Source organism: Panthera onca, chromosome B2 (genome assembly GCF_046562875.1).
Source record: "Panthera onca isolate mPanOnc1 chromosome B2, mPanOnc1 haplotype 2, whole genome shotgun sequence".
Lineage (NCBI taxonomy): Eukaryota > Metazoa > Chordata > Mammalia > Carnivora > Felidae > Panthera > Panthera onca.
The window spans coordinates 89,143,990-89,168,461 of record NC_138343.1 but is presented as its reverse complement, the minus strand read 5'-3'; the positions used below and the strand labels follow the sequence as shown (position 1 = coordinate 89,168,461).

The window sequence follows — 24,472 nt, the reverse complement described above, 5'->3', positions numbered from 1 at the left end:
TGTGTTTTACTGTGATTTAATCAGTAATACTGACATTTATTAAATGTGAACATTTTTTTTGTAAACTTAAACATTTTTTTGCTATGTTAGATGATGTTTGAGAGCTTAAGAGAGTATTTATTCCATAGAATCAGAGGCATATTACAACTGAATCAGAAGACTTTACTTTTGTTTTCTTTTAGAACTTGGCACAATCTTATATTCTTTCAGAACTTATGAATGAGAGCAAAGAAAATGGTACAAAACTCAAGATTTTTCCTTCCTCAGACTCTCACCTGGTAAGAAGTATGACTATCTGGATAATAGCTCTTTTTAGATGAGCCACTGATGGTGTCAAAATCTACCTTTAGTATTTCTCCGAATGTTAACTGAAATGATGTTTTGAAAAAAATACTTTGAAAAAATCATTCAAAAGCATTTTGTGAAATAATCAGATTTTAAAATTCTAAAGTTATACCTTCAAGATCTGTTAGGGTTCAAACATATCGTGGGTCAAACAATACAAAAATATTAAGGCAGCTTTCAAACAAACATACTGGAAAAAACAAAAGGCGTTTGTTTTGTTGAGCAAAATGTCTAGGACGCCTGTTTTGTAATTACTGGTAACATTTCCTTAAATATAGCATTTTAATTCTTTAAAGGTAGATTTGGTTTTAATGGTGAACATCTAAAGGTTTTTAGGAGCCTAGTCTGAAAATGGGTTTTTAAGCTAGTGAGAAAGGAAAAAACAAACAAACAAAAAACAGCGCTTAACATTCAGAAGCTGGCGTGGCACCTACAAGTTAGGCCATATTGTTCAAACAGTCTCACAGAATGCCAACCTCAGGCTAGGTTGCTCTGAGACTGACAAACTAAGACAAAGCAAGGCTACTTCATAATTTTATCTAAACACAGACAAAAGCAAAGTTCGTCTACCACTGAGAAAAATCCCAAACATCTTCTTTGACCAAAGTGAGAGACCGCTACTTCTTTACTAGTTATAGCTTTATCCTTGATTTTGTCTCCCAAAGAGACTAGAATTTAGGTTATCCTAACTCAAAGATAAGATATATCAAGATACCCAGTGATAGAATTACCCCCAGTTTCTGATGGCATTCAACTGAGAGCAGACTTCTGCTTCCTTAGACTCTCCCCTAAATTACTTATCCAAAACTCAAATCCTCTATCAGTTCTTTCCAACACCCTTTTATTGAGACACCCCATGCTTTCCCATCGTGTATGTTGTCCCCAAATGCAACAAGTAATAAACCCCTCTTGTTCAACTACCAGTGTGTTCCTGGTAGTCTTTGGCTTGAGGGAGCTGACACTAGTAATAATGTTTTTAGTTAGAAATTGTGTGTGTGTGTGTGTGTGTGTGTGTATTGGAGGAAGACAGTGTATATATAGCTCATGATCTGGCTTTTGAGAACACTTAAGAAAGGGGAGTTCTAAAAATTCTTAGCTCAGTGTAGTAATCTTAGATTTTTCTTTTCCCCAAGGAGGCAGATTTGAAAGACGATATTGTATTTCTTTGTTGAAAGAGCAGCCTGTAAACTTACTGCCTGTTCAACCCCTTAAAATCTTTATGGTAGGTCCTATACTCTTCTAAAGTTGAGTGAGATAGTGAAAACCATTAAATGGAAGTTGATACTTAGTCACTTGAAAAGATTTCCTATTAAATGTGATTGAATGTTAAGTATTTTACATGTAGAACTGTGTCTCAAGATTACTATAGGGCAGTTAGATACTATAACTGATCACTTTAGGTTTGCATTATTCTAAGAGGAGAGTTTCAATCTTAGATCTTAGATACATGGGACATACAGTTGACCTGAGCTGGAGGGCTGTCAGCATAGATCACTACTCTTTGAATCACCAGTTTTACTTTGCCCTTTGTAAACTGTATGCCTTTAGTTTCTTTTCCTTACCTTATTGTGCTGGCTTGAACCTCTAATAACATGTGGAATAGAAATGATGAAAGCAGGCATCCTTGCCTAAAATCCCCAAATTAGGGGGAAAGTATTCTTTCAATAACATTAGGAATGAAGTTAATTGTAGGCTTTTCATAGGTGTTCTTTTTTGTTTATTAATATCTGAAAGTTTGTACCTTTTGACCTCATTCACCCATTTTACCTACCCCCTCACTCCCTGGCTCTGGCAGCCACCAATCTCTTCTTTGTGTCTATGAGCATGTTTGTTTGTTTGTTTGTTTGTTTTTGGGGGTTTTGTTTTAAATTTTACATGTAAGTAAGTTCATATGGTATTTGTCTTTCTGTGTCTGACCTATTTCAATTAGTATGCCCACAAGGTCCATCCATGTTGTTTGCAAATGGTAGGATTTCATTCTTTCTTATGGCAGAATAACATTCCATTGTATAAGTATACTACGTATTCTTTATCCATTCATCAGTTGATGGATACTTAGGCTGCTTCTATAATTTGACTATTGTAAATAATGCTGCAATAAACATAGGGATGTGTGTATCCTTTTGAATTAGTGTTTTTATATTCTTTTTTAAAAAAATTTTTATATATTTGTTCATTTTTGAAAGACAGAGACAGAGCACAAGAGGGGTGAGGCGGAGAGAGAGGGGGGCACAGAATCTGAAGCAGGCTCCAGGCTCTGAGCTGTCAGCACAGAGCCCGACATGGGGCTCAAACGCACGGACCATGAGATCATGACCTGAGCTGAAGTCGGACGCTCAACCAACTGAGCCACCCATGAGCCCCTAAATTTTTTTTTTAATGTTTTTATTTATTTTTGAGAGAGAGAGAGAGAGTGAGCGAGCACGAGCAGGGAGAGGGGCAGAGAGGGAGGCACAGAATCCAAAGCAGGCTTCAGGCTCCGAGCTGTCAGCACAGAGCCTGATGCGGGGCTCAAACCCATCAACAGTGAGATCACGGCCTGAGCTGAAGTCAGATACTTAACAGACTGAGTCACCCTGGCATCCCAGTGTTTTTGTATTCTTTAGGTAAATACCCAGTTGAGTGATTACTGGATCATATGGTAGTTCTATTTTTAACTTCTTGAGGAACCTCCATACTGTCTTCCAGAGCGCCTGCACCAACTTGTATTTCCACTAACAGTGCACAAGGGTTTCTTTTTCTCCACATCCTCACCAGCAGTTTTTTCTTTTCTTTTTGATTTTAGCCATTCTGACATGTGTGAGGTAATATCTCATTGTAGTTTTGATTTGCATTTCCCTGATGATGAGTGATGTTGAGCATCTTTTCATGTGTCTGTTGGCCATCTGGATGTCTTCTTTGGAGAAATGTCTGTTTATGTGTTCAACATGGCAGAGAGCACTTTTGATACTCAGAGACTATGGAAAAATTATAGCCTGTCCTTTCTGTGGTTTTAGTCAGATGGTAGATTTAAAAAAAAAATTTTTTTTAATGTTTATTTTTGAGAGGCGGGAGGGAGAGGGGCAGCGAGAGAGGGAGACACAGAATATGAAGCAGGATCTAGGCTCCAAGCTGTCATCACAGAGCCTGATGCAGGGCTCAAACCTATGAACCGTGAGATCATGACCTGAGCTGAAGTGAGATGCTCAACCCACTGAGCCACCCAGGTGCCCCAGATGGTAGATTTTTTTTAAGGATAGTTGGTATGAAATATGTATGTAACATGTATTTCATAAATACACGAATGAGGCAACATATTTGGTAGTTGTATTAGAAGATAACTTTCTATAATGTCCCAAGATGATATTTGGCATTTGCTTTTAATTCATTGTTTGTAAGGAGAGAGGATTACTGGTGAAGATAACATTTTAGAAAGCAAAACTTGGTGGGGGAAAAATTCTAGAATAAAATGGGTTTCTCCCTCACACAATTTTAGCTGCTTTTGTCAAGCTTTTTCTCTCCATTTTAAAAGACAGGGAATGGTGTACTAATTTTGTGACATAATTTCCCATTCCTTATTTTATTCATAAAATATTTTGGGAAAAGAAAGCTATGGAGTTTGCTGATAAATATAATTTATAATTATATTTGATAAATATAATTTATTAAATATAATTTATGATTGGAAATAAATACATAGCAAGTAGATAAGTAATTTCACTTTTAGGAAAGCACATGAAGGGACATTTATAAGCAACTAAATATTGGTGATTTAACTCTTAAACTAATACTTTCATTAAGTAAAGAGCAGAGGGTATGAGAATACCTGTGTTTTTCAAGGTAAGACACTTAATTCCATTATCCCATTTTTTTAAATATTCATTTTATATGTATGGGAATAAAGTTTTTTAATGCACTTGAGGCAATTTAGTTATCATTTAAACAAAGTATAATTCTTAGTTTTTAATAATATTTAAGTTTAAAATTGCATATTTCTGACAAAGAGTTGATCATGTTTTTAAAGGACCCATTAATGGTGGAACTTTCAAGCCCTGGACCATTGACCTCAGCCCTGTTCCTGTTTCTTCATAGCATGAAGGAGACTGAAAAAGGACCACTTTCTCCTAAAGTTCTTTTTAATCAGCTTTGTCAGAAGTGGGTGCATCTAAATTTTTGATATAAATAATTATGAGTTATAAAATTCTAATGTATGTATGTATGTAATATGGGTAGTTTCACGCTTACTATAACACTATTATTGTCTAGACTCTCAAGAGATTAGGAACTAATATTTGTTTAATTGCAGCTGTGTGCTTTATTAAAGTAAATTATATCTCATAATACTCTGAAGAAGTGCTTGTTTATCCCCATTTTATAAATAAGGAAACTGAGACTCTCAGAAGTTGAGTAGCTTACTTAGTTGTATAGTGACGAAGCCAGGATTCAAATAGAGGTCTGTCCTGATTTAGAAGCCCATGATGTAAGAACAAAGAGTAAGAAAACTATAGAATTGTAAAATCTAAAAGGTGCCATAATAGGTCATCTGAACCTAGTTTTCTTATTTTTACTTTTATTTTATTATCATTTTTAAGTACACTCAACCTGCAATATGGGGCTCAAGCTCATGACCCCAAGATCAGGACTTGCATGCTCTACCAACTGAGGCAGCCAGGTGCCTTCCTTATTTTTATCATTTTTTAAAAAATGTTTATTATTTTGAGAGAGAGAGGCAGAGAGAGGGAGAGAGAGAATCCCAAGCAGGCTCCAGGCTGTCAGCGCAGAGCCTGAAATAGGGCTTGATCTCATGAACCTTGAGATGACCACCTGAGCCAAAATCAAGAGTCAGACGCTTAACTGACTGAGCCACCCAGGTGCCCCTTTCCTTATTTTTAGAAATGAGCTTCAAGGCAAATAGAGTTTAAGTGAATTTCTCAAGATAGTACTGTATGTTCAAAAACAAAATCCTTGGGTACGTGGAAATACATACATACCATAAAGGACCTGATGCAACTTTAATGCTTTCACTTATTCCTTCATCTAAAAAAATTGAGAACTGGGGCGCCTGGGTGGCCCAGTTGGTTAAGCGTCCGACTTCAGCTCAGGTCACGATCTCACTGTTCGTGAGTTCGAGCCCCGCATCGGGCTCTGTGCTTACTGCTCAGAACCTGGAGCCTGTTTCAGATTCTGTGTCTCCCTCTCTCTCTGACCCTCCCCCGTTCATGCTCTGTCTCTCCCTGTCTCAAAAATAAATAAAACGTTAAAAAAAAAATTTAAAAAAAATTGAGAACTTATTTGTGTCAGTTACTTGCTAGATTCTAGGGATACACAGTGTATAACATATTAAAAATAGATCCTGTCATGGAGTTCATGAGCTAGTCCAGTCCACAATTACTAAAATATGTAGAAACAGAATTCTTTAAATGGGAACTTAACATTTTTTTTTTATATCTCTAGGCTTCAAAATTTCATTTTAATTAAGCTAGTTACTTGTACCATGGCATTATATTGTATTTTATCTCATAGAATTGTACCAAGGTTAATTTTTTCAAAAATAATTGTGAAAAGAACACTTACCATGAGCTCTACCTTCTTAAATTTTTTCTTTTTTTCTCTTGAAGTTATTTATTTATTTTGAGAGAGAGAGAGAGAGAGGTGTGGGGGAGAGAATCTTAAGCAGGCTCTGTGCCAACAGCACAGAGCCCAACATGGGGTTTGATCCCACCAACTGTGAGATCATGACCTGCTCTGAAACCAAAAGTTGGACACTTAACCTACTGAGCTACCCAGGCACCCCTACCATCTTAAAATTTTTAAGTATACAGGGGCACCTGGGTGACTTAGTCGATCAAGCATCCAACTTCGGCTCAGGTCATGATTTTGTGGTTTGAGAGTTCAAGCCCCATGTTGGGGGCTGTGCTGACAGCTGACAGCTCAGATCCTGGAGCCTGCTTCAGATTCTGTGTCTCCCTCTCTCTGTCCCTCCCCTGCTTGCACTCTGTCTGTCTCTCTGTCTCTGTTTCTCAAAAAATAAACAAACATAAAAAATATTAAGAAATAAATAAACATTAAAAAAAATTTAAGTGTACAAAATATTGTTGACTGTAGGTGCAGTGCTGGACAGGAGATCTCTAGAGCTTGTCCATCTTGCTTGACTAAAACTTTATGCCTATTGATTATTCCTATCTATTTTTCCTTTACTCCAGGCCCTGGCAAGACAACATTGTGCTCTTTTATTTTATGAATTTGACTATTTTAGGTTCTTCATATAAATGGAATCACACTATTTGTCTTTCTGTGACTGGCTTATTTCACTTAGCATACTGTGCCATGGTATTTTGAATGTGGTCAAAAATATAGAGGGTTTATTATGTGTTTAATTTAGTAAGCAAATGCTGTTTTTCAAAACCTGAAGAACAGAAAGTCCCATAAAAGTCTCAGAGACTTTGGTGCCTCACAGAGTTCAAAAGTTTTTAGGAATTTATGTCAATTAGAAATTTGTTTTTGGATCTCCAAAAATAACTGTTTTGCATTTTTTTTTATAAAGATTTATAAATTAAAAAAAATGTTTAAATAATAGGTGTTCATGGATAGATGTTCAAAGTAGTATTTATCTTATTTTTTTCAAAAGTGATTATGCATACACAGACATATACACAGATTGTTTGCAACTTGTTTTGCTTAATACATTTTTTACATTTTTCCATTTTAGTGCATGTGGATATGACTGACTTGATTTTACGTGTGTGTGTGCTGCACTTGTGAGAGTACATCAGTAGGATATATAGAATTACTGGATCAAACATCATTTGAAAACATTAAAAGTTGCCTTTTGTTTTTTATGTTTACTTTAAAAAGAGATGTATATTGGGTGGCTCAGTTGGTTGAGCATCCGACTTCGGCTCAGGTCATGATCTCGCGGTTCGTGGGTTTGAGCCCTGCATCAGGCTCTGTGCTGAACACTTGCTCAGAGCCCGGAGCCTGCTTCAGATTCTGTGTCTCCCTCTCTCTCTGCCCCTCCCCCGCTCACACTCTATCTCACTGTGTCTCTCAAAAATCAATAAATGTAAAAAAAATTTTTTTTTAAGAGATACATATTAAGAAAAGTAATTTTTAAAAACCTGGTGAAGATTTAAGCCATGTATGTTGAGTCTGTTTTGGGACTTTGTTCTGTTCCATTGATCTGCATGTCTATTCTTACCCCAGTCCTCCACTGTGTCAATTACTGTAACTTTATAGTAAGTCTTGGAATTGGAGAATGAGAGTTCAAACTTTACTTTTTTTTTTTTTTAACTATTTCAGGTCCTTTGCTTTTTCACATGAATTTTACAATCAGTTTGTTAATTGGGATTGCATTTGGAGATCAGTTTAGAATGGACATCTTAACCATGTTGCGTTCCAAAGCATGATTATGACATATCTTTTCAGTTATTTAGGTATTTGATTTTTCTCATCAAGTTTTGTGATTTTCAGCTTACAAATGCTACACAATGTTGTTAGATTTATCTTTAGAATTTCATGTTTTTAAATACTATTTATTGTAAAATGGTACTTTAAAGAAATTTCAATTTCCAGTTGTATGTTTCTAATATACAGAAATATACTTGGTTTTTGTATATTGATCTTGTTTCTTGCTGCTTTGTTTAATTCATTTACTGGTTATAATAGCTTCATGTAGATCTTTTGGGATTTCCTATGTAGACAATAATGTCATTGGTAAATAAAGACCATTTTATTTCTTCCTTTAAAATTTGTATCCTTTTAGACCTTTTTCTTACTTTATATGGCTGGCAAGGACCTCCAGTACAATGTTGGAGTGGTGAAATAGGCATCTTTGCTTTGTTTCTGATATTAGGGGAGGAACATTCAGTCTTTCACACATAAGTATAATAGCAGCTGTAGGTTTTTCATAGATGCCTTTCATCAGGTTAAGGAAATTCCCATTCCTAGTTTTTTCTGAGGATTCTCATCAAGAATAACAGTATTTGATAAACTCCCAATACCCAATTTTTCCTTAAAAAACAACAAAGCTTTATTATTTAAATAAATAAACATTATGTATTACCATTGGTATACTTTGATTCCTGGCCCAGAGAAACCATGAGATAATAAATGTTTTTTTCTTTTAAGAAAAATGCTTTTCCTGCATCTATTGAAATAATCATATGGGTTTTTAAAAATCTGTTGAAACAGTGAATCGTATTAATGGGTATTCTGAATAGTTTGTATATTTGACTTACATTAAGCTGTACATATTTAAAGCATACCATTGGATAAGTTTTGAGATACTATATATATGTATGTATAATGTATATCTACATACTTGTGACACCATTGCCACAATCAGTGTGATGAATGTTTGCATCACCCCTAAAAGTTTTCTTGGGCCCTTTTGTGATCCCTCTCTCTGGACTCTCTCCCCTAAACCCCTCCCCTCTGTACCACTTACCTGTTTTTGTCACTGTAGATTCGTTTGCATGTTTTAGATTCCTATATATAATGTGTACTCTTTTTTGTCTGGCTTCTTGCTATAATTATTTTGAGATTCATCTACATTGTGGGTATATACATTACTTGATTTTTGAAAGTTGAACCAGTCTCTTGTAGTTTCTATTATAAGAGTGATTATCAGACATTTCTACCACTGGTGAATGTTGGGAGCAAATTCTTCAACTTTCTTATGGATTCCCCACCCCCCCCCCCAATTCTTGTTATTTTGCAGTAGTTTTAAGGATCACAAGAAGTTGAAAGAAGAGTACAGAGTTACTGTGTACCCTTTATTTAGCTTCCACCATCAATAATAACTTAAACAACAGTGCATTGTCAAAACCAGGAAATTGACATTAACACAATACTGTCAACTCTCCTACAAATCTTTCTTGGATTTCACCAGTTTCTACATGCATTCTTCCTTAAAAGGTTCAAAGATGCTCTAGAGTGATCGTTTCTTTATACTCATTTATGCCCATCTTTTGCTCTGTTTACTCCTTCACTCTTTTATGTTGGTAACTAATATTGATGTGCTGAGCTTTCTTTGGGTTTTGTCCATGAGGAAATATATATGTGTGTGTGTGTGCATGTATATATGTGTATGTGTATATATATATACAAATATGCATGTGTATGTGTATGTGTATACACATATATGTATATACACACACACTACCAATATATATGTGTATACACATATACATATACATGCATATTTGTAGTTTTGTGATACTCTATGGTATGTCATGTACATTAAGGAGTGCCACCAAATTCTCAAAATACTGTTATCTTCTAATTTACTAGTTTGCCCTTCAACTGTGTATAGAATTTATCCTATCTATTGATTTTTATATCTGTAGTTTTATTTTCTTCTAATATTTTCAATTGGCTATCTTATCAATATCTACATATCCCTTAAAAAAAGTTTTTTCTTTTTGGGGCGCCGGGGTGGCTTAGTCAGTTACGCGTCTGACTTCAGGTCATGATCTCATGGTTCATGAGTTCCAGCCCCACATCAGGCTCTGTGATGACAGCTCAGAGCCTGGAGCCTACTTCAGATTCTGTGTCGCCCTCTCTCTCTGCCCTGCCCCACTCGTGCTCTCTTTCTTTCTCAAAAATAAATAAACTTAAAAAAAAAAAAAAGTTTTTCTTTTTTACCTAATATCTAGGCTTTTATTGGCATGCCTTTATGTTTTTGTACATTCTCAACATATTGTAACATCTTTGGATCAGTTTTATAAAATTTATTTGAAGTGAAGTAAATGCATTTCAGTTGTTGATTTTTTAACATCAGATTTCTTTGTGTTTTATGATATTGGTTTGTAGGCTTCTTGGGAGTAGAATTTTTTTGTTTGTTTTTTCCCATTTTTTCCCCCTTTGCTTTCTTCCATTTCCTCCACCCTTCCTTGTTTCCCCTGCTGCCTTTTTCACATCCTCTCCCTTCCATAGCCTCTTTTCCTCATATCCCTCTCTTCTCTGCCTAAAAATGTCAAATTTTAAGATAGCCTTACCTCTGAACTCTGGGCTGGCCTTGGAGATTGAGGTCTTGTATTGGCTTACAGTTACTCTGCTGCCCTCATCTGGGGGAGGTGAGAAGAGTCTATAGAAGGTTTGGCCTGGTTTCAGGTCTCTAGGCTAAGTATGTGTTCTCTTGTAGCCTTAGTTAGTATTTGCCTAAGGGCTTCCTTTCAGGCTCTTGGTAAGGTCAACCATCCACATATTTGTGGGTTCATTTCTGGGTTCTCTATTCTGTTCCATTGATCTATGTGTCTGTTCCTGTGTCAGTATCATACTATCTTGATGATTACAGCTTTGGAATACATCTTGAAGTCTGGAATTGTGATACCTCCAGCTTTTGTTTTCTTTTTGAGGATTGCTTTGGCTATTCAGAGTCTTTTGTGGTTCCATACAAATTTTAGGATTGTTTGTTCTAGCTCTGTGAAGAATATTGGTGTTATTTTGATAGGGATTGCATTGAATATATAGATTGCTTTGGGTATTACAGATTCTTTAAGTCCTCTTAAATTTTTGACCCAATCCTAGGTAGAAGAAGAAAGAAAAAAAAAAATCTAGGTTTGTTTGTTTATTTATTTATTTTCAAGTTAGTTAACATATATGTTGTATTGGTTCCAGGAGTAGAATTTAGTGATTCGTCATTAATTTTCTTGAATGGTTTAGAAGGCAGTAACTGGTCTGTGGATAGTTGAGATGGAGCTGTAGGCAGAGACGTGGTAGAGAAAGTTTCTCCTTTGCTCAGGAACAATTTCCTTCCTGTGCATCTGCTTTGAAAGCCACAGACTGTTCCTTCTACCTGCAACATGGCAGATGAGGATCCCTGAAGGATTCCCGTTTGCCCCTTGCAATCTTTTTCCACTTCACTGAACTTCCTTGATGCCTACAGCACAAATGTCATGTCATGCAGTTTCTGCCTTACATGGGTTTCTGCCTTACATGGATTCCAGCCATGGAAGCCCAGATAGGGGTGAGAAATGTGTCCATCTTGGTTTCTGTCCTCTTCTCTGATCTAGAAGGTGATCTATATCCACCAAATGCAGAAAGGGAAGCCCACAAGGGCAGTAAATCAAAGTTCTCAGCATCCTTTTGCTTTTGCTACTACTTAACAAGAGTGAATAAATGAAATTACGGTTCCTATTATAGGCTAGATTCACTGCTAGTTCAGATAGCTTTTTAGCACCAGGGACTCTCATTAGTGCATTACTAGAATGAATGTTTATTATGAGATAATAAAGAATAATGCTTGAAGTACTGGACTCAAGAATCAAAAGATTTGGATTTACGTCAGTGGCACACAGATTGTTCTTCAGTTTTCTCAAGTGTAAAACAGTTCATCTTAACTGATTGCTTAACAGCACTGTTGTGCATATCAAATGAGATATGTTGGACATACCACAAGGAGAACATTGTAAACTTGTACTACAATAAGATATTCTTACTATTTTATATTACTTTGACAAAATTCTTTCTTCATCTTAGATCAGAGCACTATCTAAATTTAGCACTTATTTTCATTTCATTTTAGTATTGGAATTTATTGCAGAAAATACTGTTTTTTAAAGTTAATGAAATCAACTAAATATTTGCTGTGTTGATGTCTCCATGTACAGCACCTGAACCTTTAATTAATACAAGGAAATTTAGTTGTTAAATCCTTAAAATAAATACATTCACAGAGATATCAGATTATTGTTCTTTATTTAAATATAAATAACTTCTTGTTTTTCATTTGGTTATTCAGGGTAGGAAGATAATAGATCACAGTGGCTTGGGTTTGAGTACTATATTTTTGCTTGCTGTGTGACCTTGCAAATTATTTGAATAATCCCTCTGAGCTCCCATGTATAACTGGAGAAAATAGTGCATCCCAAGCTTGTTTGAGGATTGATCTATGTAAAGCTTAACATATGTACTATGCTTGCATGTAGTAGTCACTTGATAAATGACAGCCATATTATTCTTTTTTATTTTATTTATTTATTTCAAGAGAGAGAGAGGCAGAGAGAGGGAGAGAGAGAATCCCAAGCAGGCTCCATGCTATCAGTGCAGAGCGCCATGTGGGGCTTGATCCCAAGAACCATGAGATCATGACCTGAGCCAAAATCAAGAGTCAGATACTTAACCGGCTGAACCACCCAGATGCCCTGATAACTATATTATTTTCTGTGTACTGATGATCTCATCTTAATTGGAGCAGTGATCATATCTGCTCTTTTTACCTAGTGGTAAAAGGACTATATTGAATCTTTGAATATATGTTATTTAAAAATGATTTTAGATGAGGGGCACTTGGGAGGCTCAGTTGGCTAAGCAGTTGAGGTTTGTGAGATTGAGCCATGCATTGGGCTCTGGGCTGACAGCATGGAGCCTGCTTGGGATTCTCTCCTTCTTTCTCTCTGCCCCTCCAGAGGGGCCCTGCATGCACACACATGCACACACACACACTCTCTCTCAAATACATTAATCATGTAAACATTCAAAAAAATTATTTTTGATGATAGTAATATATTGTTGATGAAATTATCTTTTTTCTTTCCTGTTTTGTTTTTAAATCATAGGGCCCCTCGATTTAAAGGTTTCCAGCAACAGGACAGTCAGGAGCTACTGCATTATCTGCTGGATGCGGTGAGAACAGAAGAAACAAAGGTCAGATTTCTTTAAATTGATTACATATACTCTTTAAGAAGAGGGTAAAAAATTGAAGGAGTTAATTTTTACCATAATTTTAATATGGATTGAGAAGTAATTTGATTTTTTCTAACTATTCTATTCCTTTATTTATTTATTTTGGCCAGTTCTTCTAAAAGATTATTTTCTTTTATCCTTTTGCACCCCCCCCCCATCCTTTATTAGTTGATACCCTTTGACTGTAAATAACAAATAAATTCAAGCCAATTTAAATAAGGAAAAGGGAATCTAAGAATCTAGGTGACAGGAGGTATGGGTAAGGATATAGGGACAGGAAGGTTCTCAAGAATCCAGAGAATATTCTCCTCATTTCTCTGGCTCTGTAGATTTTCTTTATTCATTTTCCTGCAAACTGAGTAGTTTCTCAGCTTCTGTCTCTGAGTGATAGCACATGACCTTCATATTTTGCACATGTTGCAGTTCCACGTATATAAAACCAAAACTGGCTGTTTGTGAATCCCAACTCTGAAGAGAAACTCTGTTACCTCATGTTGGATTAGGATCCACTCAGGGATGAGTCACTTGTAACTAGGGGAATGGGATCCAAGCCTCCTGGATCAGGGAATGTTTCTGAGAAAAGAAAGAGTGGCTCATGGCCTGGATAGATTTCCCCAAACAGTGTTCATTGTCATCCTGTCCCTTTATCGATTGGGTGGTAGTTGCCTGTAATATTAAATGAGTTAAATTCAACTTTTTTGGTGGGGACCTACGAATGGGATACAAGTTTTCAGAGAAAATGCAAGATATTAAAGCTGTCAAGTACACAGCACATATCCTTCATTTTTCCTCTATCACTCATAGCAGGACATTGTTAATCATTCATAACGGTTCTACTGAGTCTGGATTCAGGCTCGGAATCATTCTCAACCTACCGCTGCAGGCATGCTATCTCAATCATAATTGTCACAATAGGTGAAATCCTGTTTTCCATTCAAGGTAAATATACTTCTTAATTTATGTTAATATGTAGCAGAGCAACCATGTGAAAATGAAGTACTCCTATGCTTGTGATAGCTGTTACTGTGATACTAGGCAAGGTGGATCCTCCTCTTTTTGTTTTGTAAAATCTTATCTTGAGGGGTGCCTGGGTGGCTTAGTCAGTTAAGCATAGGACTCTCTATCTTGGCTCAGGTCATGATTTCACGGTTCGTGGGATTGAGCCGCAAGTTGGGCTCCATGCTGACAGCACGGAGCCTGCTTCAGATCCCCCTCCCTCTCTCTCTGCCTCTCCCCCACTTGTTGTCTCTCTCTGTCTCTCTCAAAATAAATAAACTTAAAAGAATGAAAAATAATATCTCACCTCAACTTGTAGTATTGTAGTATTCTAGTTTTCCGTAAATAAATAGGGTTCTGTTATTTTCTTTTACCTTAATGAGTTAATCACTCCCTCCTGCTACAGTGTTTATTATAGTTCTGTTCTTAATTGGCTATTTATTGACCTCTATGTTACATTAAATTCAGCTTTTGAAGGTGTCAGTCCTTTTCTGCCATCTCTCTACTTGATATATGTATATATTTAAGTTATATATATCTGCATTATATATATTTAAGTTTGTGTTTTAATTCCAGTTAGTTATACAGTGTTACATTAGTTAGAGATGTACAATACAGTGATTCAACAATTCCATACATCATCTGGTGCTCAACACAGCAAGTGTGCTCCCTAATCCCCATCACCTGTCTCACCCACCCCACCACTCACTTCCCCTCTGGTAATCATCAGTTTGTGCTCTGTAGTTAAGGCTCTGTTTCTTGGTTTCTCTCTCTCTATTTCCCCTTTGCTCACTTTGTTTCTTGAATTTCACACGTAAGTAAAATCATATGGTATTTTTCCTTCTCTGACTTACTTCGCTTAGTTCCCTCTCTAGTTCCATCCATGTTGTTACAAGTGGCAAGATTTCATTCTTTTCTATAGTGGAATAGTATTTCATTTTAGAAGTGTACCACATTTTTATTCATTCATTCATTAATGGACACTTGGGCTACTTCTGTAATCTGGCTATTATAAATAATATTGCAAACATAGGGGTATGTGTATCTATTTGAATTAGTGTTTTTGTATTCTTTGGGTAAAGACCCAGCAGTGCAATTGCTGGATCATAGGGTATTTTTAACTTTTTGAGGAACCTCATCCAGAGTGACTGCACCAGTTTGCATTCCCAACAGTACACAAGGGTTCCTTTTTCTCCACATTCTCGCTAATAGCTGTTGTTTCTTGTATTTTTTATTTTACCCATTCTGAGAAGTGTGAGGTGGTCTCATTGTAGTTTTGATTTGCGTTTCCCTAATGATGAATGCTGATGAGCATCTTTTCATGTGTCTGTTGGCCATGTGTATGAAGTCTTTGGAGAAATGTCTGTGTCTTTTGCCCATTTGGTAATTGGATTATTTGGTTTTTTTGGTGTTGAGTTATATCAGTTCTTTATACATTTTGGATACTAATCCTTTACTGGATATGTCATTTCCAAATACCATCTCCCATTCTGGAGGTTGCCTTTTAGTTTTGTTGATTGTTTCCTTTACTGTGCAGAAGCTTTTTATTTTTATGTAATTCCAATAGTTTATTTTTGTTTTTGTTTCTCTTGCCTCAGGAGATATATCTAGAAAGAAGTTGTTATGGCCGATGTCAAAAAAGTTACCGCCTGTGTTCTCTTCTGAGATTTTTATAGTTTCAGATTTCACATGTAGGTCTTTAATCCATTTTGAATTCATTTTTGTGTATGGTGTAACAAAGTGGTCCAGTTTCATTCTTTTGCACGTAACTGAACAACTTTTCCAACACTATTTGTTGAAGAGACAGTCTTTTTCCTATTGGATATTCTTTCCTGCTTTGTTGAGGTTTAATTGACTGTATATTTGTGGGTTCATTTCTGGGCTTTCTATTCCGTTCCACTGATCTGTGTGCCAGTTTTTTTGTGCCAGTACCATACTGTCTTGATGATTATAGCTTTGTAAAACAGCTTGAAGTCTGGAATTGTGATGCCTCCAGCTTTGGTTTTCTTTTTTAAAATTGCTTTGGCTCTTCGGGACCTTTTGTAGTTCCATACAAATTTTAGCATTGTTTGTTGTAGTTCTGTGAAAATGTTGGTATTTTGATAGGGATTGTATTACATATGTAGATTGCTTTGTGTAGAGTAGACATTTTAACAATATTTACTCTTCCTATCCATGAGCATGAAATGTCTTTCCATTTCTTTCTCTTTTTTTTTAATGCTTATTCATTTTTGAGAGAGAATGTGAGTGGGGGAGGGGCAGAGAAAGAGAAGGGCAGAGGAACTGAAGCGGGCTCTGTGCTGACAGCAGCAAGCCCAATGTGGGGCCTCAAAGTCACAAACTGTGAGATCATGACCTGAGCTGAAGTCAGATGCTCAACCGAGCCACCCAGGTGCCCATTTTTCCATTTCTTTGTGTCATTGTCAGTTTCTTTCATTAGTGTTTTATAGTTTTCAGAGTACAGGTTTTTTACCTCTTTGGTTAGGTTTATTTTTAGGTATCTTATTTTTGGTGCAATTGTAAATGGGATTGTTTGCTTAATTTCTGTTTCTGCTGCCTCATTATTGATGTATAGAAATGTAATAGATTTCTCTATGTTGATTTTGTATCCTGAGACTTTACTGAATTCATTTACCAGTTCTAGCAAGTTTTTTTGATTGAGTCTTTAAGATTTTCTGTATATAATATGTCATCTGAAAATAGAGTTTTACTTCTGCCTTACCAATTTGGATGCCCTTTATTTCTTTTTGTTGTCTGATTGCTGTGACTAGGACTTCCAGTACCATGTTGAATAAAAATGGTGAAAATGGACATCCTTGTCTTGTTCCCGACCTTAGGGAAAAAGCTCTCAGTTTTTCCCCATTAAGGATGATATTAGCTGTGGGTTTTTCATATATGGCCTTTTTGATGTTGAGGTATATTCCCTCTAAACCTACTTTGTTGAGGGTTTTTTGTCATGAATGGATGTTGTATTTTGTCAAAGGCTTTTTCTGCATCCATTGAAATGATTATATGGTTCCTATCCTTTGCTTGTTGATCTGATGTACCATGTTGACTGATTTGTGAATATTGAACCATGCTTGCAACCCAGAATAAATCCCACTTGATCATGATGAATGATTTTTTTAATGTATTGTTAGATTTGGTTTGCTAATATTTTGTTGAGGATTTTTGCATGTATGTTCATCAGAGATATTGACCTGTAGTTCTGTTTTTTTGTGGTGTCTTTGTCTGGTTTTGGTATCAGGGTAATGCTGGCTTCATAGAATGAATTTGGAAATTTTCCTTCCTTTTCTGTCTTTTGGAATAGTTTGAGAAAAAGAGGTATTAACTCTTCTTTAAATGTTTGGCACAATTTGCCTGGGAAGTCATCTGGTCATGAACTTTTGTTTGTTAGGATTTTTTGATTCCTGATTCAATTTCTTTGCTGGTTTTCTGTCTAAATTTTCTATTCCTCCCTGTTTCAGTTTGGTAGTTTATATGTTTCTAGGAATTTTTTTTTTTTTACCATTTTATTTAATTTACATCCAAATTAGTTAGCATATAGTGCAGCAATGATTTCAGGAGTAGATTTCTTAATGCCCCTTACCCATTTAGCCCATCCGCCTTCCTACAACCCCTCCAGTAACTCTCTGTTTGTTCTCTGTATTTAAGAGTCTCTTATGTTTTGTACTCCTCCTTGTTTTTATATTATTTTTTGCTTCCCTTCCCTTATGTTCACCTGTTTTTTACCTTAAAGTCCTCATATGAGTGAAGTCATATGATATCTGTCTTTCTCTGACTAATTTCACTTAGCATATGTTTCTAGGAATTTATTCATTTCTTCTAGGTTGGCCAATTTTTTGGCATTTAGTTTTACATAATCTTTTATAATTGTATTTCTATGGTGTTGGTTGTTACTTCTCTCTCATTTATAATTTTATTTATTTGAGTCCTTTTCTATTTTCTTGATAAGTTTGGCTAGAGGTTTGTCAATTTTTTTTATTAAAAAAATTTTTTTTTAACGTTTATTTATTTTTGAGACAGAGAGAGACAGAGTATGAACAGGGGAGGGGCAGAAAGAGAGGGAGACACAGAATCTGAAACAGGCTCCAGGCTCTGAGCGGTCAGCACAGAGCCTGACGCGGGGCTCGAACCCACGGACCACAAGATCGTGACCTGAGCCGAAGTCGGCCACTTAACCGACTGAGCCACCCAGGCGCCCCTAGAGGTTTGTCAATTTTATTTTATTTTTGAAGATCTAGCTCTAGGTTTCATTGATCTGTTCTTTTGTTTTTATAGTTTTATTTCTGCTCTAATCCTTATTCTTTCCTTCTAATGGTTTTAGTTTGTTGTTCTTTTCCTAGCTCCTTTAGGTAAACAGTTAGGTTGTTTATTTGAGATTTTTCTTGCTTCTTGAGGTAAGCCTATATTGCTGTAAACTTCCCTCTTAGAACTGCTTTTGCTGAATCCCAATAGTTTTACTGTTGTGATTTTTTTAAATTTGTTTCTATGTACTTTTTTATTTCTTCTTTTATTTTCTGATTTAGTTTAGTAGCAGGGCATTTAACCTTCAGGTATTTGTGGTCTTTCCAGATTTTTCTTGTGGTTGATTTCTAGTTTCATAGTGTTATGGTTAGAAAAGATGCATGGTATGACTTTGATCCTCTTGAATTAGTTGAGACTTGTTTTTTGGCCTAATACATGATCTGTTCTGGAGAGTGTTCCACGAGCACCTGAAAAGAATGTGTAGTCTGCTGTTTTAGGATGGAATGTTCTGAATATGTTGGTTAAATCCATCTGGCTCAGTGTGTCATTCAGAGCCATTGTTTCCTTGTTGATTTTTTTGTTTTGATGATCTGTCTGTTGATATAAGTGGGGTGTTAAAGTCCCCTACTATTATTGTGTTGTTACCAATTAGTTCCTGTATGTTTGTTATTAACTGTTGTTTTTGTTTTTGTTTTTTACTTTTTTTAACCTTTACTTCTTTTTGAGAGACAGAGACAGTCTGAGCAGGGGAGGGACAGAGGGAGAGGGTGAGACAGAATCTGAAGCAGGCTCCAAGCTCTGAGCTTTCAGCACAAAGCCTGATGCAGGGCTTGAACTCATGAACTGTGAGATCATGACCTGAGCTGAAGTTGGATCCTTAAGTGACTGAGCCACGCAGGCATCCCTGTTATTAACTGTTTTATGTGTGTGGGTGCTTTCATGTGGGTGCGTAAGTATTTATAATTGTTATATCTTCTTATTGGATTGTCCCCTTTATGACTAGATAGTGTGCTTCTTTGTCTCTTGTCATAGTCTCTGTTTTAAAGTCTATTTTGTCCAATTTAAGTATTGCTACCCTGGCTTTCTTTTGACATCCATTTGCATGATAAATGTTTCTCCATCTCCTCACTTTGAATCCGCAGGTGTCTTTTGGTCTGAAATGAGTCTCCTATAGGTAGTGTATAGATGGGTCTTGTTTTTTATATCCATCCTATCATCCTATGTCTTTTGATTGGAGTGTTTAGTGCATTTACGTTCAAAGTAATTATTGATAGATAGATATGTATTTATTCCCGTGGTATTACTTGTTTTGTGGTTGTTTGTGAAGATTTTCTCTGATCCTTTGTCTTTCTCTTTTTTATGGTTTGCTGGTTTTCTTTAGTGATGTATTTATTTAGTGATATGATTTAGTGATATGATTTCTTTCTCTTTATTCTTTGCATATTTATTAGTGGTTTTTGATTCATGGTTACCCTTAGGTTCGTATATTATATCTTCTGTGTATAGCGGTCTATATGAAATACGTGGTAGTTTAAGTTTGAACTCATTCTTTACTCCTTTTCTCTCCACGTTTTAGGTATATGATGTCATATTTTGCATCCTTTTATTTTATGAGTTCCTTGACTGATTTTTTACAGAAATACTCATTTTTACTGCTTTTGTGTTTCCTATCTTCATAGTGTCACTTTTGGTCTCTCCTTTCCACTCAGCTCACTTTAATATTTCTTGCAAAGCTGGTTTATTGGTCACAAACTCCTTTAGTTTTTGTTTGTCTGGGAGGCTCTTTATCTCTTCTTCTATTCTGTATGATAGCCTTGCTGGATATAGTATACTTGGCTGCAGATTTTATCCCATTCAGCATCTTGAATATATCACACTACTCCCTTCTGGCTTGGAAAGTGTCTGCTAAAAAAATCTCCTGATGGCCCTGTGGGGTTTCCCTTGTATGTAAAGGTCTTCTTTTCACCCTGCTGCTTTTAAAATTTTTTCTTTATCACTATATTTTGCCAATTTAATTACAGTATGTCTTGGTGTTGGCCTGCTTTTGTTCGTTTTTTGGAGCTTCTCTACTTCTTGGATCTGGATTTCCCAGATTAGGGAAGTTTTTAGCTATTATTTCTTCAAATAAATATTCTGCCCCCTTTTCTCTCTCTCCTTCCTCTGCGACTTCTGTAATACGAATGTTATGACATTAGATGGAGTCACTGAGTTCCCCAAATCTCTTATTTTGCATAATTCTTTTTTTCTCCTCTTTTGTTCAGCTTAATTACTTTCCATTACTCTGTCTTCTAGGTCATTAATTCATTCTTTTGCTTCTTCCAGCCTGCTGTACTTTGCATCAAGTCTATTTCTAATCTCGTTTATTGCACTCTTCATCTCTGATTGGTTCTTTTTAATCTCTGTGTTAGGGGGTCTCACTGATGTCTTTCACTCTTTATTCAAGTCCAGTGAATATCCTTATGATCATTGCTTTAAATACTCCATCAGGCATGTTACTTATGTCTGTTTTACTTTGATCTCTGGCCATGGCCTTGTCCTGTTCTTTCATTGGTACAAATTTCTCTATCTTCTCATTTTGTCTGAGTCTCTGGGCCTGTTTCTCTGTGTTAAGAAAATAAGCTGTGTTCCCTGTTCAATGTCCTAATGAAGAGGCAGTCTGGCAGTGCCCTGCCCCATAATGTCCCCTGTTCCCTAGGGCCTGACACTTTAGTGAACATCTCCAGTGTGTGCTGCATGCAGTCTACTGTTGGGTCCTGGCCACTTTATCCTTCAGGCCAGTCATCTGCAGAGGTGCTCTGTGTCTGTTGTGGGCAGTGTTTGGTCTCTGATCTGAAATGTGGCAAGTTTTTTTTTTAATAGTTTATTTTTTTAGTAATCTTTACACCCAATGTGGGGCCCAAACTTAAAACCCCAAGATCAGGAGTCACATGCCCTTCCAACTGAGCCAGCCAGGTGTCTTTCGAATGTGGTGAGTTTTAACTAGGTGTGCTCTGGTCAGGGACCAGGGCTGAGACCTGTCGCCACCGCCAGGTGCAGGGCAGAAGCTGCCCACACAATCCCTGTGTGTGGGCAGGGATTGGGCTGGTCTTCTGGGAAAGGGGGCCCACGGCCCTGGGAGTAAGGCAAATGTGACTGAGAAGGGCAGTTCCAACAGAGCATGGGGAAGCAGGGGTTGGTGTGAGCAAGTTAGGTAGTGAGTGTTAGTGCTATCCTGGCTCCTGCAGGTGGCCCTTAACCTTTGCTGAGAAGTGGGGGAGGAAATTGTACCTGCCAGTTCCTTTGTCCCTGGAGGGGTCTCTCTGTGAATGCTGTCTCTCTAGGATGCATTTGGAGATGAGCAAATAACCTCCCCACTGTGTTCCCAGGTGCTCTTCAGATCGCTGTTTCACTGTATGTCCATGTGATGTCTGCCTGCTTTCTCTCCAAGAGCAGCTTAGTGACCTCTCAGCTCTATCCCAACCAAGTCTTCTGACCTTTAAAATTCTAGGTTTAAGCCCCACTTGTTGCCAGAATTCACAAAATTTGGGCTTTCATGCTTTCCAAGCCATTTGCTCTGAGGATTCGTTTTCCCCATGTGCTCCCCTGTGCGCTAGTCTCTCCCCCTTCTCTGGGACTACAGCTACCTTCCCACTGCAGTGGCCATGATTTGTTTCTCTCCTAAACCAGGTCTCTGCACTTCTACCTTCTTCACTGTGGCCTCTTCTCTACCTTTAGTTCTGCCAGTTCTTCAGGTTGATTCTGGGGCATGTAGGATGATTTGATAGTTATCTAGTTGTATTCGTGGGCTAAGGTGAGCCTCGGGTCCGCCTACTCCACACCATCTCCCCCTCCTGGATCTACTTTATGTGTTTTGATTATGAGCCCTATTGTCTTCTATTTGGAGTTATGTTTTTTGTCACCTCTCTGAGATTGTGATCTCCTCAAGGAATGATACTGTATATATCTCTGTATCCCATGTTCCTTGCACACAGTAGGTGCCCAGTGATTTGTTTGTTAAATAAGTTGTCTGTACTTATCCTTGAAATGGATAATTTCTGTTGAGAATTTGAATTGGGGAAAAAAACAGTTTCTTAAATAAGTTATACTACCTTGTTTCTTGGAGATTTACAGTTATTTTGAATATGTCATAATTTGAATGAACTGATAAATTGATAGGATAATACATTGTGTTTTACCTATAATTTGTTTTAAAAAAATCAATTAAGAGATTTACAATTAAGTTTTGAGGACATTAGCACAATGCTCCTGAGCTGATACTTCATCATATTTTCTTAGATTTAGAAACTGATGCCAAGAGTGGGCGGATTCAAACTTAAGTCTTTCTGACTACCAAACAAATTCTAATTCTATACTGTACTGCTTATTAAAGCATAGTTGTAATGCTTAATCATCAGTGACCAGTATAAATAATACATTTTTAACCTTGCTATTTATTCATTTATTTTTAATTTTTTAAAGTTTATTATTTTTGAGAGACAGAGAGTGCATGAGTAAGGGAGGGGGCAGAGAGAGAGAGAGAGAGAGCGCACAGAGCGCAGTGTGGGGCTTGAACTCACAAACTGTGAGGACCTGAGCCAAAATCAAGAGTCAGACGCTTAACTGACTAAGCCACCCAGGCACTCCTAAGCTTGCTATTTAAAATTTAAGCATAATTATTTCACCATTTGAAGTAGTATTAAATGTGATTCAGTAACTATGGTATATGGACATTCTTGTTGAAGGCGTTGATAGAAGGTAGCAAGGTGGGGAGAGATACAGACAGAAATTTGTATCATGAATGATATATGCATATTGATGCTTCTGAACCTACAGATGTATAGGAGTTACTTTAACATTAATTCAGACTATCAATTTCTAGAATGATTTTTTTTTTCCACTGTGATTTGCAAGGATATGTTTACTACATGGTCGTGGATCATTGTAAATGGAATTAAAAATCAGCTCTCTACATTGTTTGTCTGTTGATATTACAAATAAAGGTATAAAATCTATCCCTGTTATTTTTTTTATTTCACTTCTATTGATGGCATTCTTTGCTATAATTAAGTTATTGTTCTGTCATAATGGTCCATCGGGATTCACAATATCTTAAAGACTGGCAGTACAGTGGGAAACGTTGCTTTTTGAAAGCTCTTATCTTCCTTCCTCTATTTGAGGGTTTCAGATGGTGTGGCAGAATTAAAATGTCATGTCTGTGGATTTATTCAGTCCTGTAAGCAAGGACAGTCGTGCCAGTCGCTTACAGTGGTACCCGAGCGGGAGCTGCATTGTCTGGCCTGGGAACCCCCCAGGTGTTTGTTGTGCCACTGTGGTAGTTCATTACTGCCGTGTGTTTTTTGATTGAAGAAAGGCTACAGCATTATGTCTGCCACCAGAATCTTTTAGTAATGATTACAAACTACTGACCTCCTTTCAGCATGTTTCATTAAAGTTTTTTTTTTCTTATGACTCTAAAGTTGAGAGATATAACATGCTCCTGCCAAATAGAGTGCTAAAGGGGGTCATTGGTGCAAAAATTTAAATTTTTCATGGACAAAACAAATAAAAGCAAATTTACTACAAGAACTTCTTTTATAGGCAGTCTTTTCCACTTAGAAATACATGCTTCTTCACTTGCTTGAATTTGAGCTATCACCAAATTAATGCTATTATGTTTTTATTCTCAAAGATATACCACTAATACATTATTGGCTAGGATTATTTTAAAGGCAGAATATCTCCGCTGACTTAAACTATGAGTGTTCTGCATTCTTATTTTTGAAAGACGTTTATGGTGGAGATTTGAAATGGTTGAACCTTGACATTGCTAACTGATTATTGTGCTGCAGTTGTTAGCAGTGCCCTGGCCAAAGTCTTTTTTTTTAATCCTAAGTGGTTCAAAGCACAACTTTTAACAATGAGAGGCTGTAAATGGACCTAAACCCATTTGTTTTATTCAACTTGATGAATTACTTATTAATTAACTCCTTTAACAGTTTAGAGAATATAAATTTGTGGCTAAGATACAATAAAAAGCAAATGTCTAATTATTTAAAAATTAATAATGTAAACAACCTCATTGTTTTTATTTTTTAAGAGTTTGATGTTAGAGCTTACATTTTAGAAAATGGTAAAGGCTCGTTAAATCATATTGAAAGTCATATTTGAATTGCTAAAATATTGAAATTATAAAATAAATTTATAGACATAATTTGAGTTGGCTTTATCTTTACTAGCT

The 24,472-nt window shown here is 36.5% G+C and overlaps 1 protein-coding gene across 10 annotated transcripts in view; it reads left to right on the top strand.

Annotated features, from left to right (window-relative positions):
* Positions 1 to 24,472, top strand: part of USP45 (ubiquitin specific peptidase 45) — a 76,436-nt gene that overhangs the window by 31,538 nt on the left and 20,426 nt on the right. For 8 of the 10 annotated variants that reach the window (XM_078447159.2, XM_078447158.2, XM_078447160.2 and 5 more), the window contains 3 exons: positions 183 to 278; positions 4,349 to 4,479; positions 12,885 to 12,972. In XM_078447159.2, coding sequence (XP_078303285.1) covers positions 183 to 278; positions 4,349 to 4,479; positions 12,885 to 12,972 — 315 coding nt within the window. Of the gene's footprint in view, positions 1 to 182; positions 279 to 4,348; positions 4,480 to 12,884; positions 12,973 to 18,033; positions 21,279 to 24,472 lie in introns of those variants that run through there. The other 2 variants (XM_081795766.1, XM_078447163.2) reach the window with 2 other exon arrangements.